The sequence below is a fragment of the Dromiciops gliroides genome, chromosome 2, assembly GCF_019393635.1.
Source record: "Dromiciops gliroides isolate mDroGli1 chromosome 2, mDroGli1.pri, whole genome shotgun sequence".
NCBI lineage: Eukaryota > Metazoa > Chordata > Mammalia > Microbiotheria > Microbiotheriidae > Dromiciops > Dromiciops gliroides.
The window spans coordinates 604,333,621-604,352,200 of record NC_057862.1 but is presented as its reverse complement, the minus strand read 5'-3'; the positions used below and the strand labels follow the sequence as shown (position 1 = coordinate 604,352,200).

The 18,580-nt window shown below is 39.8% G+C and overlaps 1 protein-coding gene across 1 annotated transcript; it reads right to left on the bottom strand.

Moving 5' to 3' along the window:
- Positions 1-355: 355 nt before the first annotated feature.
- CALM2 (calmodulin 2) lies at positions 356-17,183 on the bottom strand. The gene is made up of 6 exons (XM_043982740.1): positions 17,054-17,183; positions 10,416-10,446; positions 4,364-4,507; positions 4,150-4,256; positions 3,821-3,956; positions 356-695 (listed from the first exon to the last, which is right to left on the bottom strand). The coding sequence occupies exons 1-6, from the start codon at positions 17,054-17,056 to the stop codon at positions 667-669; spliced, it is 450 nt and encodes a 149-aa protein (XP_043838675.1). The 5' UTR covers positions 17,057-17,183; the 3' UTR covers positions 356-666.
- Positions 17,184-18,580: the final 1,397 nt, after the last annotated feature.

Genomic DNA, 18,580 nt, shown 5'->3' with positions numbered 1-18,580 from the left:
TTCAAATAACTCAAAGATACAAAGAAACAATGGATAAATTGTAATTATTTTTTATTGGAAAACAAATATACAACTTGGAATGGATTTGAGGCAAATTGTGCCATAAGCAGATTTTTTTTTTAAATAAGTGGCTAAACAAAGTTTAAAAAGCAAGTAACAATAGAAGAAAATGTTTTCTGGTACAGGACCAGCAGTACAAAAAAATAGTGTACGAGTACCTGGATAATACACCCGTTTTGCAATAGTGCAACTTTAAGTACATATTGTTGACTGTCCATAGTCCACGCAGAGTTACAACTCCACACTTCAACAACAACATGCTGACAGCTCCTAAAGAAAACTACTTCTTTAAAAAAAAGAAAGGCATAACCCAGATGTTCCCTCATTTGACCAACTCCATCTAAGTTTAGATGTGCAGAAGGGCTTAGATATATCCAGAGTAAGCCACATGCAACATATTTTACTTGATCAATTTTCCAAAATAAAGTTTCAGGACAATGACAGTAGATAAGGGGAAGAAAAACATGGAGGAATGAAGTCCTAATTACTACACATGCATATCCTTTTGACAGTAGGGGGGAAAACCTTTTACAGATAAGTTACAAACAAAGAAAAGGCAAATAAACAATTTTGTACAAGAAATTTAACACATTCTGTACAATGTCTTCACTTTGCTGTCATCATTTGTACAAACTCTGTAAAGAAAAAGTACATAAGTTACTTGACATTAGCTAAAAAACTTGTAACTGCTATTTCCTTTTATCAATAATTTCTTTTTCTCCAATACTACACAAATAAAGATACTAGAGACATACTCTAGAAACATTCCCTCCCCCAATCAAAACCTTTTAAACTTGTGAAATAAAATAATAAAAGAGAGGATAGTTATTCTCTTCATAGAAACAGCTTAATACAACTAGTTTTAATTAGCTGAAATAGTCTATCAGATTTAGGTTTTTAATAGTTTTAATTTTTAACACTACTTGGGGATAAAGCAGTTATGCCACGGAGGCTCAAGTAACTAGTTATTTTAAGACATAATTCACTGAGAGCACCCTTTTCTTTCAAGTTCCAGAGAGTCTTGTGAATTTTAAGCTGATATGCTCAAAGGCCATGAGATGCTCTCATGAATAAAGACAAACAAGAATAGAAGAAACTATTTAAAATCAGCTGTGGCTATATACCCAAACTCAGTTGCAAATAGAGTAGTACCAGTGACAAGATAAAGTCCAAAAATTAATCAAGATTGAACTGGTAAGGATGACCAAAAAAAAAAAAAGTTTTTCTTTTTCTTTCTTTCTTTTTTTAGGGGTGGGGGGAGGACGAGAGGACCAAGAAAGGATGGGACAATAAACCTAAGAATGAGAAAGAACCATTCAACATAATTGTGTGTACTTTTCCTAAGGAGAAGTTATTTTCAGTTTTGGAAACATTTTACACAAATAGTTAACACATAGAATTGAAGAGTGTCGCCCCCCCCCCCATCATAAGATAGTATTGTAGTTTCAAGAAGCTTTGATTTTGAATTCTGGCTCTGTGACCTTGAGGTTGTAAACCAGTTTCCTCATTTGTAAACTGAGGGGATTTGGCTAAATGATGTAAGGTTTCTTTTTAGCTCTACATCTGTTTACCATGATTTTTAATTTGAACTTTTATAGCCCAGGGCACTGAGAACTTGTAGGCATGATGGTTGAACTACTATACTGGTGAGAAAGGCAAGCACTATAACTCATTTCCCAAAAATAGAAAAAGTAAAGGTAGTACTAAAAGATTAGTTCATGACTATTTAGGCAAGGAGCTGACGATCACCAGCAGCCAGAAGGAAAAGGATACCAACAGGTCATGCTTAAAAAATAATCCCATTCATCCTTGTCTATACTCTTACAATGCAGTTACTAGCTATTCCATTCCTCTGTCTCTACATTTTGGGTGTGGGCTGTGCAGACTCTCATAAAGGTCTTTATAGATGTCATTGTATTCCTTGCAGATGTAATGATATTGTAATATTCTATTACAGCAATGTATTATAATCTGACTATCCACTATTGATGGGCAAATCTTAACATAAAGAACTAGGCTTCACTGCTTATGTCAATGTGTCATGTTATAGGCACTAACAACAAAAATTGACAAAGATGAACCTCATCCATTGCCTTTTCTGACAAGATTACTAAGACTGGCATATTAGGGGAATGCAAGTTAAATGATGTCTAATATCTTGCTGATATCCAAGTATAGCAAAATCTCCAATTTTTGATGGCTATCAATTGAATGTCAGTTGAATGACTGAGAACAAAGTAGTAGTCAGGGGATAGACATAGATCTTAATAGCAAGCTCTGTTGAATATCCTGGAGATCTGTTCGCATCCTGGTTCAATTCAGCTTTTCCTAAGTTGTGACTTGAAGGCATGGATAATATAATTATCAGATTTGGATATGACAAAACTCTCAGAAAGGATGACATCAAAACTACAAAGATTGTCTGAACTGAATTAAGATGAAAGTTAATAAGAGTGTTGAACTTGGTGTAAAAAGACCTCTTTGAAGCTGAGGTCTGTCACCTATAGTAACCATCTTAAAAAAGTTGTAAAGCTCAAATGAAATAAGGAATTTTGTTTTGCAAATTTCAGAAGTGCTAAATAAACACCAGTTGATTAGGGATAAAAGCAAAATCCTATTCTACACTCCCGCTCCAATCTAAGAACTCAACTGTACAAGAAAAGAATGGGAGAAGAATGGCTAGGGAAACACTTAAGTGAGTCCCAGCTTCTGAGGCCACTGGGGAGGAATCAATAGAAATCAAACTAACAGCAACAGTCCATTACACTCTAAGGTGTCCTGACCAAAATATTCTGGAGGGCTCTTTTTAAGGGACATTAACTAAAAGGCTAGGAATATACTGGGGAGCATGACCAGAAGGATGAAAGGACTTGAAACTATGTCACAAAGGATTGAGGATGTTAGCCTAGAATTGTGGAAGGGATTAAAGACCAGTCTGTTGATTTTGCTTGAACAAATAATTCTGTTCTTCTTGCCCTCTGGGTCCAAGAAAACTATGGAAAGAAATGTGAACAATAATCTACACTTATAGAAAAATGTTTTCAGGAATGGAATGGGCACCAGAAGGTGAGTTTCTCCATCAGAAGGGTGTCCTCAAACTGAGCTGACTAAACTCTATTGGGGATTTTAGAGGATTTCTGATTCAAGAAAAGGATTTGATGACTAATCACATCTAATGTCCCTTAATGATGTTAATTTATGGTAAAGCCACATTCAAAACAACAATTCAGCTTTTCCTTTGGAAAAATCCCCAATGCTCAAGAATTAACTTTGTGAGAACAACTATTCAGTATAACATCTAAAAACAGTATAACCCAACTAGAGAGTTATTAAGTATATGGTAGGAAATGCTATAAAATGGGAAGACATTGGCAAACTGGAGTGTATCTAGGAAATTAGAGTAGATAAGGCAAACAACTCAAGAACTGACTGATGGAGTTGGGGATCAATTAGGTAAGAATAACAGGGATAAAAATTGTTTCATGTAGTTCTAAAGGAATGCTAGCTTGGTACAAAATGACTTACAATTGGAACTGCTACAAAGTAGAATGGGGCTATCTCAAAAGACGAGCTCACTCAACAGTGAAGGTCCAACCATCTTTTATAGCATTGGTTTAAATTCACCTTCTGTCTTCTTTCCCCACCTTGACATTCTTATTTCTAATTGTTCAATTCACTTTCATCTTAGTTTTTTTCATAGCAAACAATGTTTCTGTTCTGGCTTAAGATAAAAATTAAAATGATAAAAGCAAAAGATTACCTTCATAGTTTACTTGACCATCACCATCAATATCTGCTTCCCTGATCATTTCATCAACCTCTTCATCTGTTAACTTCTCCCCAAGGTTTGTCATCACATGGCGAAGTTCTGCTGCACTAATATAACCATTGCCATCCTAAGACAAAAATTTAGTTGTCTTTAAATCATGATCAAGTAAATGCAAGGAAGCATCTTTAGAAATTTTGATAATTTTGTCTCTTGTTTTTGCCACATTCTTGCCTCCCCATGCAAAACAAACAAAAAAATTCCTAAAGTATAAAAAAGGTATTGATATTCATGTTGAAGGTACTAGAATGAAGGGTGTGTACCTTGTCAAACACACGGAATGCTTCTCTAATTTCTTCTTCGCTGTCTGTGTCTTTCATTTTTCTTGCCATCATAGTCAGAAACTCTGGAAAGTCAATTGTGCCATTACCTGAAAAAAGATATGGAAACAGATTAAAATCTTTGTGATCAAAAGTTCCATGACTACGAATTTAACTTGTTCCCCCTTCCCCTGGCAGTAAAAACATTAAGTCTTACCATCAGCATCTACTTCATTAATCATATCCTGTAATTCAGCTTCTGTGGGGTTCTGCCCAAGTGACCTCATTACAGTTCCCAATTCCTTTGTTGTTATAGTACCATCTCCATCCTTGTCAAATAGTGAAAAGGCTTCTTTGAATTCTGTTTAAAAAAAAAGATTATAATTCAAGTTTTGGTTATGGCAAAAAAAAAAAAAAATCAATGGATTCTACTTTGGCTTTTATTAGGAGGTGTGTGTATGTGCACAGACAGACACTACTCAATCCCCAAAGTTCTAAAGACAACAGTAAAACTAGAGAACTACTACTCATTTAGCTTTTGATTATTGAAGTCCATACTATAGAATTTCGAAGTATTAAAAACCAACCACTAAGACTATGCATGTGTTCTCTTCCTTATCCACTACTCCATGTCCACCTGGAAGCCTTTCTTTAACCCTCCTCCTAAATTACCATGGATCCATTTTGGGTATGTGTATACCTATCTCCAAAAATAGAATGTAGTTTCTTGAGGGAAGGGTGGGTTCAAATTTTTTCTGTATTTCCAGCATCTGGAATTTAATAAATGCTTAACTGGTTGGCTACCAGCTTTAAGACACTTACTATAAATTAGCCAGAGTAGATTGCTTTAAGGAACTTATTCTTAAGAGCATGGTAACTTACAATGATAAATTCTGAATTGGGAGTTACACATCATTTTCATCTTATTTAAAATTTTTTAAAAAGCAACATTTTCCCATTCTAATTTGGTAAAGTCAGAATGAAATTTTGTCTTTTTCAAATTATTCACAGTACCCTACCACAGTGTATTTTCATACTGTCCCTCCCCCAATTAATTATAATCTCCTTGAGGACAAGACTGTACTATAAAAAAGTAGTTACTTGGCTGGTTAAATCCCATAAATTAAGGAGACTGAAAACCCCAGAGAATTTTTTGGCCTGTTCTATAGAAGACAGGACACAGAGTACTTTTTAAAAATAGGGTAATAACAAAGATTCCAAGACATATTCATTGATATTTAGCATCTTGAAAATAGGATTTAGTAATCTTAAAATCAGTGAATGATTTGGGGCATTCTACCCTCAGGATTAACGTTCTAGAATTATCTTTACTTAGAACCAAAGGAAATTTGTCAATTTATCTCTCTTAGACTTGGGCCAGAGCTATAATTTAAATCCAGGGATTAAAATATTGAGCCACAGAATAATTTTTAGCTATGCTTAGCATGAGAAATCAACCTTAATATCTCTACCTGCTTTTGTGCAGGTTTGGTAACTTTCCTGCTTCTGTCCTTCCTTTACTTTCTTAATGGACTTATCCAAAGCACCAAGAAGTAATAATTTTCTTCCCAAGTGTTAGAACAAAAAAATGGGAAAAAACCTCCAAAACAAAACAGTGCTTGCAGGCGGTGTTAATGGCAGGCCTCGAATAGAGAAAGGGGAAAAGAAAATGAGCAGAAGGGGGATGGTAAAATCTTCTGACAACTGCCTCTGACATTTGTGGTAAAAGGTTTGCCAAAGGTACAGAAATGGTTATGTGAGAAACACCACACAACTATCTCTAACTCTAGTTATTTATCATAAGCAAGGAAAATTTGCAGTGTACAGATTCTGTATACATATCTTGTTAGGCAAACCAAAAATAGTCAATGCTTCCAACAGATCACTATGCTTCCAGAAGGCAATATTTATAATATGTGAATGACCCCATATTAAGCTGTAGGTAGTCTTCATTCATCTGATACTGGGAAGTTTTAGTTTACATCTTCACGTTAGGTTTACTTGCTATATCTGATTAGAAAAATAATAAACCTATTAAACTCAGAGCTATTACAGACATACAATTTTCCTGATCTCTATGGGTATGAAAAGACATTTCCCTTTGATTTTAAGAAAAATGTTATAGAGAAAATTTTTTTAATATAACCTACATGAAAACTTGGGGCTAAAGAGTTTGACCTTGTGTTATCTACACCAGTTTTGAGAAAAATTACTCTGCTACAGTATTTGAAAATAAAATAAGCTCTGCTTTCCTGTGTGGCACTTCAGAATACAAAAAGTTGTTGGAGCACAAAAACTAAACAGTAACCATAAATAAGCATAAACTGTGACAGTAAACTAAAGCTATTCATATTTGGGACAGCCAACAAAGAACCTGAAGAAGACAAAGCAGACAGTGGTATGTCAAGTCACTATATAACATTATGTTTACTGAAAGTCAAACTTAGAGGAAAAAAGAGGAGGGGCAGGAAAGAATATATACAAGTTACTAAATTTAGTATAGATGACTTCACAGGAAGCATCGCTACTTAAAACTAATAAGAAAGATACTTTATCTAGTTCAAATGCCTACAGCTCATCTATATTCCTGAATTGGTAACTACAGTTAAATAGTATACAAGTAGGTAATCCTAGCTACAACTCCCAGGAAAGGTTTGGAACATGAAACCAAGAGTCAATTTTCATTCACACTGCTATAGAATACCAAGTATCCTCAGCCAACATAAGAATAGCTATCTTCTACTGTAACTGATATTAAAAACAAGATCAGATCTGTTCTAGATATACTTAAGTTGAACTTTAGCATGAAAAATACACATTTCGATTTAAAAACTAAATTTTACTTTAACACTCTACAAGTCCTATCTACTCAACAGTCTCCCCCCTTCCCTCATCAAATTACCAATAATAATAATAATAAAGAAAAAAAATTGTGTGAACCAGAAAAGACTACAGCTATAAATGTGGTCAAAAGCACTCAAGACTTTCATTGTGACTATTAACAACTGAATGCTTATTAAACAAGCTTATTAAGTAACATGACCTTAAGGTCATGTAACTTACTGCATTTTATGCTTCCATTGTTTTCAAACAAACAGATGTTAAACTAGCACATCACTTTTATTGTTATAAACAAAACTCTGGAGAAGCCAAATGGCAACAGAGAACACTGGACTTGAAAATAGAAAATGACTTGGATTGAAATCCTTTCAAATGCTTACTGTGCGACACTGGGCAAAAAACAAAACAAAAAAAAACCCCTGTGCTTCAGTTACTTCATGTAAAATGGAGGATATAAGTCCATCTCTCTGGAATATTTTCATACTATCCCTCTAGTATAACATTTAAGACTATTAAAAGCCCTATCTATGGGGCAGCTAGGTGGTGCAGTAGATAAAGCACCAGCCCTGGATTCAGGAGGACCTGAGTTCAAATACAGCCTCAAACACTTGACACTAGCTATGTGACCCTGGGCAAGTCACTTAACCCTCACTGCCCCACCCCACCCCCTCCAAAAGACCTATCCACCCAACACCATGAACAGTAGAGATAAAAGCAATAATCTGACATAGCACTGCACCAAATATTTCAAAAAATACTATTTGCTTCAGCTTTTACTCTATGGTCCATATTCAATCTACAGAAACTAAATTTTACTTTGAAAAGTTCATCATGACTGGCACTTGATATATGCTTAGTTTACTCTCTATCAGTCCATCAGGGAACTGGCATATTGTGAAGATACTACAAACATGGTCTAGAGTTATGCAATCAGACTTGCTGAGGAACTGCTACTCAAGCAGGACCAACATTTGCTAGCAATATGTGTATACCAAAAGATAAAACCTAAAACACTGGTAGTATCAAATTAAATCCCAAGACAGTAATGGTCTTCAGGGCATAGGGCATTTTACAGTCTAGTTCAGTGACAAATAGTGAAACAAGGGCTGAAGTCAGGGAAGACGTCACAAATAAGGTCCATATGGACAAGGTGGGCAGAACTTTGATAGGCAGCATGACTAAAGGCCCAAAAATAGGGATAAGCATGACATCTATAAGGGCAATAAATGTATGTACAAGTACAAAAGGACATTGGCAAAGCAAGTATATCGGGTGGAGTCAAGATTAAAGAGGACTGCAAATCAGAGAGGAGTTTGGACTTGATACATCAAGCCATAGTAAACCTCACTATTATAAGGTTCTTAACTTAATGAGAGCATTATTTTAGTGGAAAGTAATGTTCTGAATTTATTGAGAAACTCAATCCTAAATTAATTTTCTGCCCTTCAAGAAAGCTATGTACCTGTGTATCTTCACCCTTTATGTAGTCTAACAATTGAAGAAACAAAACACAACCAATTAATCTCCTACCAGCAGGCTTACACTTTGGGCTTGATTAGATCCATGAATTCCAAGAGAGTAACAATTATCTGAAGTTATTTGCTTTAATTCTGTACTTTAAGACTTGGCCCAAGTATAGAAGCTTAGTACTTTAATATAATATCTTAGACTTCAAAAAAACAACATATAATAGCACTTTACAAAACGCTTGAACATAGATATTCTCATTTGATGCCCACAATCCTGTGAAGTAACCAATTATTCCCATTTTTAATAGATGAAGAATCTGAGCTCATAAATGGTATTTGCTTGACATCACAGCTATCATACCAATAGCAGAGCCAGTACTCAAACCCTTGTCTTCTGACTTCCCTAATCCATCACTCTGTCCAGGCTTACCACAGTAACCCCACCCTGTTGTTTATATCAGTCACAAACTTTATGCAAGCTCAGCAAGTTACTCGATACATGTAACACTTATGCTCTCAAATTATTTCATGAGGGTTTGTTATAGCACCACCATAGGATCACAGATTTAAGGCCAAAGGGGATCCGAGAGACATCAATATAGGGTAACAATCAACCTCATAACCAAGACTGTTTTGGAAAACTTACCTATTCTAACACGTCAACAACCCAAGTAGCATCTACCACACATTAATTAAATGCCTTAAAATTTTTCTGTTGTCTTAGTAATGTTCCTTTCACCACAACTTATAGGAATTTAATTTCTAGAACAAATCTGTGAAGTTTCCAGAGCCATATGGATTTTTTTTTTGTTTTTGGCAGAGCACTGAGGGTTAAGTGACTTGCCCAGGGTCACACAGCTAGTAAGTGCCAAGTGTCTGAGGCTGGATTTGAACTCAGGTACTCCTGAATCCAGGGCCGGTGCTTTATCCACTGCGCCACCTAGCTGCCCCCTGGATTTTTTATATGGTCCCAGACTACAGAGATTTGTGAAATGTGTTTAAACTGTAAGATGTGGCAATTTTATTTAAGTTTGGAAGACTTCTAATATCTCTAGAGAAAAAAAAAGGCATTAACGTTTATATAGGTAATATATGTTAAACTCTCTAACAATGCATTCTATTCACAACATGTTTCAGATAATACTATTCCTTAGTTGACTTGTACAAGCTAAAATGTCAGACGATCCAATCCTGGATGCATTCAAAGCCCACTGTTAGTTCTTTAAAAGGGCTATGAAACATCTTCCTGACCTTCCTTCTTAGCAGTGAGATGACACACTGTGATAGAATGTTACCTACTCTATTTAGTAGAATATGGCTAAATTGTCCAGACCTTTCAATGTTTTATAGCCAGGAGAAGAGTGCCTACAAAAAGAATCACGAGACTTCAAGATTAACTTTATGTGGCTCTGTTCAAACTTCAAATGACTAAAGCGTACCCCCCACCCCCCGGGCTTACCTTCAAATTAAGTTCACAGGATCCTCTATCCAGTGCTATATGGGGCCTCAGAGGCCATTTAGCCCAACTCTCTCTCTACAATGTGCTCTATTTCCCACACATACTTCAATTCTTCAGAACCTGTCTTTCTGGTAAGGGAGTACTAACCACACCAATGTAGATTACAAACCTGTCTACGACTACAGCAACTGGTGTGACTGAACAATCTATCGCCGTGTAGCTCACATGGTACCCGAACCTCTCCAAACACAGCTATGATTTGTTTTCTTGATAAGCTGTCACTAGGCCTGTACTTGAAGCTGCCTATGCAGCAAGAGGACGAGGATTTTATCTGCAATTAAATATTTTTATTGCCCCTCTACAACTGAACCAAAAATCCCTCTAAAAACATATGCAATGTTTTAATTGAAGGATAAACCAACAAATCAACTTATACCATTGACCAAACAATTTAGTAAAATCTAGTTAGACATGACAGACATCAAGGCATTTTGGCTCACCTGCAATCTGCTCTTCTGTCAGCTGATCAGCCTGCAAAGAGATTTAAGAGTTTGAGATGAAATCTGTCCACAAGTGCTCAAGAAACATACTTAATGTCTCTAAGTCTTTATGAAATTCAACATTTTAAAATACATGAGCATGGAGCACATTAAAAAGCTTAGGCCAAAATAACTCATACTAGAGATGAAAGTCAATTACTGCCTTCTATAACCACTATGTTTAAAATATTCACGTGTTACAGGTTGTTTGGGGAGCCTTCCCAAAACTACAGGCAGCTAGGTGGTACAGTGGATGGGGTCCTGGACCTGGAGTCCAAAAGGCCAGAGTTCAAGTTTGATCTCAAGCACTTTCCTAGCCATGTGATCCTAGGAAAGTCTAAACCTCATTCGGCCTCACATCTCATCTGAAAAATGCAATGAATACACCTACCTCCCTGGGTTGCTGTGAGGATAAAATGAAGTTTTTATTTATTTATTTTTGTTTGTTTGACAGGGCAATGAGGGTTAAGTGACTTGCCCAGGGTCACAAAGCTAGTGTCAAATGTCTGAGGTCACATTTGAACTCAGGTGCTCCTGAATCCAGAGCCAGTGCTTTATGCACAAGTATTTTAAGCACTACACAAACACAAGAAATATTCAAGAGTGTTTTCATGGTAGAGGAACAGGAAAAAAAAACTTTTTCTTATGAATTTTAGGCAATGACAAATTTATTGCTGCCCTTCTCAAAAACTGGGTGACAAGTCCTACCCCCAACACCACCCTCTTGCAGTTTCTCGCATACACACACACAGCCAAAATTCGATTTAAAAGGTTAAGTTCATAAATCAGATATTTAAATTACTCAATGATATGGCTTCCCATGTACATTTTCTCTAAGAGTGAACCCACACCACTTGCCACGTCTTCTGGCCAAGGATGGAGTTAGAGAAGTCAAATAATTCAAGTAGTATTTACTTCAGGATCTGTTAATAAATCTAACAAATACTAAGGTTCTTAAAAGCCTGGGCCTTAAAGTAATAAGTGTTCAATGTTAAAAATCAATAATGTTACTAAACTCTTGACTGAGCTGGTCAAATCTGTGGTTCATTTATTTTCCCATTTCTCCATTAAGCATTTCACTTGCTTATCTTGTACTGGCTTAAAAAAATTTTTTTTTTTTTTAGGCAGTGGGGGTTAAGTGACTTGCCCAGGGTCACACAGCTAGTAAGTGTCAAGTGTCTGAGGCCACATTTGAACTCAGGTCCTCCTGAATCCAGGGCTGGTGCTTTAACCACTGCGCCATCTAGCTGCCCCTGTAGTGGCTTTAGACATCAAGGAAAGCCCTCTCCCCACCCTGAAATTCCATTTCCAGAATCATTCTTTTGTAATAGTCATTGACTAGCTACAGCAATTTTTTAAAGGCAAAAACCTGTAAATGGGCAATATGTTAATATGGATAAGTAAATAGATCCCCCTTTTCTCAAGATGTCAGGTACTCATGGCTAGGAAATGAATGGGGGAAGAGAATAGAGGGGAGGGAGAGCTTGGAAAAGTATGGACTACATAAATTAGGATCATTTCTAGAGGTGAGTTATTTCCAGGTGTCTATACTAAGAAAAAGTAAAGCTTGTGGATTTTCTCTCAACTTCCAGTAACTATGTTTGTTACTCAAAATTAAAGACTTCTGAATATAGAATATTAAATTTTATTTTCTTGTGCATTATCCCAAGAGTTTCAACAGCTGTAGATGAAAACAAATCTTTACTATGACTTCAGACTACTCAGTAATATTTCACTGTTGTGGTTTTCATACTGATCAAAAAATGAATACTAAGATAGACCATGTCAATATTATTCAACAATTGTTTATTAAGCACCTACTATACATGTCAGGTGCTGTGCTATAAATGCTTAGGGTACAGGGAACAACAACAAAAAGTTAGTCCCTGTACTCAAGGAGCTTTACATTCTATCAGGAGAAAAAAGAAAAGGTCATTTAAGTTATTTATATGCAAAGTAGAAAAAAGGTAATAAATGGGGGGGGGGGAACTAGTAACAAGGGAGATCACTTAGATGAGGCATTCCTAACTGTTGTGTTTTTTTTACCCTGTCATGGACCCCAGTTACAAGCTGATGAAACCTATGGATCTTTCCTCAGAATATTTTTTAAAATGCCTAAAACACAAGAATGTAAAGAAAAACGAAGGTTAATGAAAATCTTTTCCCCCATCCAAGTTCTAGGACTCCTCCCATCCATTGCCCCTGAAGTTATGAACTCCTGATACAGTAAAAAAATTGTAAACGCACTAATTTAAGTCTCCCGAAAAAAACAAAACACCACATAACAATAATTCTTGTTACAGTTTAGATCAGGACTTGAAAAATATGCTTTTAAAGAAAGGCTCTCACTCCAAAATTTAGGAAGCAGGTGAATTCCAACTACTGTCATGGAGCACATAAGCTTGCTAGCACCTTTGTCACCAAGGGTAGTTTCAAGACAGAATTCCACAGGTCTTGCCAATTATTAGGGAAATTTTGTATGAGCAAAAACCCTGGTCATCTCAGTGCAAGCAGGAAATACTCATGTGGAACAGGACCCAGAATAAAACCAAACTATGGGTGAGAGCCTCCTTAGGGAAAAATGGACCTCAAAATGCTTAATTATAAAGAATAGTGCTGTCCACCTGCATTCAAATTATCATTCCTATAGTTGCTAGGTACCACACCTCTATCTAGCATTTAGGGTCTGTAGAAAATGGGTTTTAACTCTGAAATGCCTACAAACAGAAGTATCAAATATAGAGAAAGAGAAACCAGTGGTATGGGCAATCTAAAAATTGTCCTTTTGAGAAAATGTAACTTTTATAAGCTTGAAATTTGTTTGAAAAATGAAAAAAGTGACCCAAGTTACCAGGTATAGGGAAAATTAAAGCATACCAAAAGAGTTAATTTTAACATTAAAAGCTAATAGAAAATAGATGGAAAGTACTGTAAGTCACCTGGCCTAGCCCCATGCCTCTAAGTAGAAAAATACTTAAAAGATATTTAAGACCAATTAAAAGGAGATCACAGCAAATCTCCAGGGATGGATACTAGGGACAAGAACAATTAAAAGAGTAGAGTATTTCTCAAAAGTTTGTCCCCAAGGCTCCAATCACATACATTTTTTGGAAGGTTCAACAATTTTTGCTTAGGAAGTTAGAAACAATGCAATGCAAAGTAATGTTCATAAAAGCACTCTTTACTAGATCAGACTTCAAAAATTTCTAAATCAACTTTCCTGAGAAGAAAAATTAGGCACATCTTAAGCTTAGTAAATAATGTAATAAACCCAAACTTGTAAGCCTTGTTCTATTGCAACCAAATGAATTTAATCTTATTTTTTAGTATTCACTTATGGCCCAAATTAAAGCTGTCAACTTTTTTGGCTAGTGTGTTTTTGTTTGTTTGTTTTAAATTCAAGCTCATTAATGTGTTTATCTCAGAAAGTAACAAGAGGTCACAAGAGGGATGACTAGTTCTTACTCCCTTAGCACCTTAGCTATTGGTATAGTTTGCTTCCTACTACTCTTGTCCCTCTCGAGACTGGGATGCAAAACATTAATGTTGATCTGAGCTCAGAGTATTGAGCTGAGTATTTCTCAAGTTTGTCTCAAAAAGCCCAGTATTTTAGTCAGATTTCCTAGCTGCCTTGATTTTCTGTATCTCAAGATATAGACCACCTATGAATGCAACACTTGTCATCCACTGAACCTCTTAAACGGCCAAGTGTGAATATTCCCTGTGGCCTGTCTATTGAAAAATAGAAAAAAAAAATCATTACCTCTTTCTTATAGATGAACAACTTATTTGAAAAATCATTCTCAATCCAGAGAATTGGACAACTGGAATACCTCTAAATCCAATCTTCTCCCAAAACCTGTTTTAGAAAAATTTACCTATCCATCTCATTAACCACTTCCTTGTTTTCAAAGGGGAGATTTATATTTTTAAAAGGACAATGTAGCATATTAAGCAGCAGTCACCACGGTCAATATTTATTCTCAGTTAATGGCCACAATTTCTTTGTACAGTAGAAGAGGATCTCAATTCTGTTAGAGTGGTTTAACACTTCTTTGGCCAGCACAGTGGCTCAGGGAAAAAACCAGAAGCTTTTAAGAGAAAGCACCACCCCCCCCCCCCTTATGTCATTTTTCCTGTTCAAACTAGAAGCATCTGAATGTCTAGTTCACTTCCATCTCAGACTTTCTGGTACAGCACTAAGATGACCCCCCCCCCTTTGCAGGTTAACAGAATGGTCAAATTACCCACTTCATATAGAGTTACAGGTGTGAAATAAACGATCATAATTATTATATGTGCATTAGGTCTTTTTTTGTAGGGAAAGAAAAGAAGGTCTGGATGGGAATACATTCTTGGAAGCAGACCAATTTCAATTATTAGCAAGTATAAATAACTGTATAATCCATGTTGGATCACTAGTTCTTTCACACATCCCTAATTTCCTTTAAGACCAAGAGCACGTTTATTTCAACCACCTCTCAAATAACCCCTCCCCACCCCCCCCCCAAGGATTCATCAATCCAAGGCCCGCAAATTATCTTCCTTCGAAGGTCTCTTTATTAAAAGTTTAATTTGCATCAATCTTTTAAAAAGTCTCCTAGGGTCCTCGTTGGAGAGAGCCAACTATAGCTAACAGTGCAAATTCACTGTTCTTGGTTAAGGACTTGGGGTGGCGTGGATGAGAGTCAGAGGGAATTGGGGGGGGGGTTAGCAATGGGACTTCTAAGGCCTGAGTATACAAAATAACCATAAAAAACTGACAAATGTACACATTATGTGCAAATATATACAAATGTATTCCGATGTTTGTTTCCTCTAAATCAGGGGCATTACACTGCATCCCTCCAAACCCTTAATAGTCCATTGGCAATTTCAGTGCCCAAGAGCTGAAAAGGGGAGCGAGGCAACAAACCTCAACCATACCACAATGCTTTAGAACTTGGCATTTGTATCCTGCACCTGTTCTTCTACCCAGGTACCTGCTATTGGGAAAGTACAATGTTACCAAGTTGAATTGCCCTATCCAAATTCAATATAAAATATTCCATCTTGGTCGAGGCCACTACATTAAGTTGAAATGAACACTAGCTGGTCCATGCAGCTTGATTCCCCACACCCATCTAAGTTCGAGTGGAGGTTTCAGTTGGCAGGGACTTCTGTTTAAGAAGTCACCTTGCCTCCTGGGCACACCCATCACAATAAGCCACTTGGCAGAAGGCAGCATAAAATGAGTATTGCAAATTACTGACCTCATTTTTAAAGGAGAGAAATCACAAGACCAACTCTCAGGTGTAAAAAGAATCCCTTAAAAATTTTACCCTACACCATGTCACAAGTATTTTTGATCCCAAAACGGTTACAAGTGAATTGTACTGTGGCTATGCGGGCGTGTCGGAAGGATCCAGGATTTTTCCTGAAAGGCTGATAACGCCAAATACTAAAACCTATTGATTAAAAAAAAAGTAAAATAAATGTTTCTTTTCCTAAAGCATCCATTCCAACTGTAAAAAGACCGGTCTACATGCGCCTCGCTAATGGCAGTTAATGCACCAGAGACACTGCGCTAGAATGGGATTCACAGCTCGATTTTTCGAGCTTTCTCATCAGTTACACCAAGAGCTATTCTGCCCTGCCGCCACCCCCCACCCCCCACCCCCGCTTTGGGAAGGGGCGTCCAGGGCCTCCAAAAAAGAGAAAATGCCTGCCTGCGGAAGGGGGGAGGGGGAACGGAAACCCCGCCGGGATGGGGTGGAACCACTGGGATTCGGCTCTGCTTCCCTCCGCCCGCCTGCAGAGGGGGATGGGCCGCTGCGGAGGTCGGCCCCCTCCCCCGCCCATCCCATCCGGGGCTGGTCTCTTCCCAGCAGCCGGTGCGAAGCGCGGACAAGTCCGCAGTCCCGCAGGTGCCAGCGCAGCACTGGAGGCGCCGGGGGCCTCGGCCTCCCGCGCAACCCCCTCCTCCGTCCTCCCCTCACCTCCCTGCGGGCCCCGCGTTTTGAGACCCCCCCATCCTCCAGTGGTTAAAAAAATTTAAAAAAAAATCCACAATTAAAAAAAAAGCCCCCGCCCCGGGGGCAGGGGGAGTTCCGCGCGCCCCTCCAGGCGCGTGGCGGGATAAAAAAGGACAAAGCCGCTTCCGGGCGCCGGCACCAACTGTCCGTTTTCATTTTGAATCCTCGGGTCTGTGAGTGGCCCTCGAGGAAGCCGCTTCCCGCCCCTCCCTCCTCCTCCTCCTCCTCCTCCCCCGCCGCCCGGCCCAATTCCTTCATCCCCTCCCTCAGCTCCGGCACCCCCCCTCCCACCTCTACACACACATCGCTTCCCCTTCATGACAACTGAACCCCTGAAGGAACGACTCCCCGCCTGGGATTCCTCCCCGAGCGGCCTCTGGCCCACCCGGGGATACCTCCCTGAAAGTGGGGGCGGGGAGGGGACACCTGCGACACAACCGTTGCCGGGCCCCCTCGGTTCCCTCAGAGGCTACTCCCGGAAAAGGGCCACTCCTTGTGAAGGGGAAAGAGAGGACTCTCTGGCATCCTGGCTTCGGTTTCTTCCCCGGAGGGTCCTGGTCCGAGCTGCCAAGAAGACGCACTTACCATGCTGTTAGCGTTACTAGTGCCCAAGTTCCTATCAAACAACCTCCACGCTCGGTGGCTGCACTCGGACTAATTCTCCTCTGCCGCCCCCAGCGCCTCATAAACACCTCCCTCCGTCCGAATCCATCCGCTCCATGTCAGATAACGGAACGTTGCGAACGAGCCCGAGCCAACCCCCTCCCCCCACGGCGTTCTCGAGACCCCTTCGTTCCTAGCCATTGGGCCAACTGGTGCAACGGTGACAAGTAAAGGGTTGAAGGGGGTGACCTAAGTAGGTGCTGACCCTCTGGAGGCGGTTAAAAGAAGAGGGGAGCGTCGCCTCAGGGGCGCTATTTTGCGGCGCGGAGGAGCACCGAGGTAGAATGAAAAGAAGTGCTGACGCGCCCGGAAGGCCTCTGATTGGTCAGTTTGTACCTGCAATGCGTCACTCGGAAATGCACCCGCCGGGCTGGGGCTCGGCGCTGCTGCCGTTGCCGTTGCCTCACGGGCCGGGCTAGCTTGGCCACGGCTCTAGGGAGGAGGGCGCACCGCGCGCTAAAGCGTTTCTCAGGGAACCCCCCCCCACACACACACACACATACACCCCCCCCCCCTCCCTTACACACACACCCTTCCGCTTACAGTACTACTGAGTACGAAGGCAAGCGGATGGGGTGGGGTGGGGGACACAATCCTCGAGACTGAGAAACACCCCACCCCCCGCTGCGAACGCGTAGGCAGCGCCCCCTCTCAGCCGGGCCCTGCGCCCATGGCGGCAGCCTCCGCCAGTCACCTTCACTGGCCCAAGGAGACCTCCTCGAGCGCCGCGGGGAGGGCCGAGAGTGGCGACCGAGCCCCGCGGGTTTTCTTCTTCCCTTCTTCGTCCTGCAGACCCTCAGCCCGGCCAGGGCAGTGCCCAGACCGCCGAGGCCCCTAGTTCCTCTAGGGAGGACGCCCGGGGCCCGAGTCACTCCGGGCCTCCCACTTAGGTCCCCCTCCTCCCAGCTAAAAAGAGCGTCCTAGGACCCAAAATAACACTTGCTTTCGTCCAAGAGCAGAAGATAATTTTATTTTTTAAAAAACATACTTCCACTACAGGATGAGGAGCTGGCTAACAATGTTCGCTGCCCAGCCCCTTTGAGGGGATCACCACCGATCCCTGGGCGGTCTCCTCGGATGAGATCACCACTGACTGATCCCTCTCAAGTGTAATAACCTCTAAAGGATCTCTCCGAAGAGTTCTGCAGAGGGGCTGCTGTACCCAGAGGTTGCATCACCGCTTCATCTCTCTCCTCTCATAATTGACCGTACTTAAAAAAAAAAAAACCAACACAACAAAACCCAGTGCGAATAACCCTTTGCTTAGAAAGAAGCACCTTAAGCTGCACAAGGGGCCTAGTTTCCCCGTGGCCAACAGAACAGCGTGGGCATCCTTGAAATCCAGAGGCGACCACTGCCAGCGGGCCACACCTGGCTGTTAGGGAGAATTCGGCCACCGCCGTGCCCAGATATGGCTCTCTGTAGACACCCCGGATAGTCCCCTCAGAA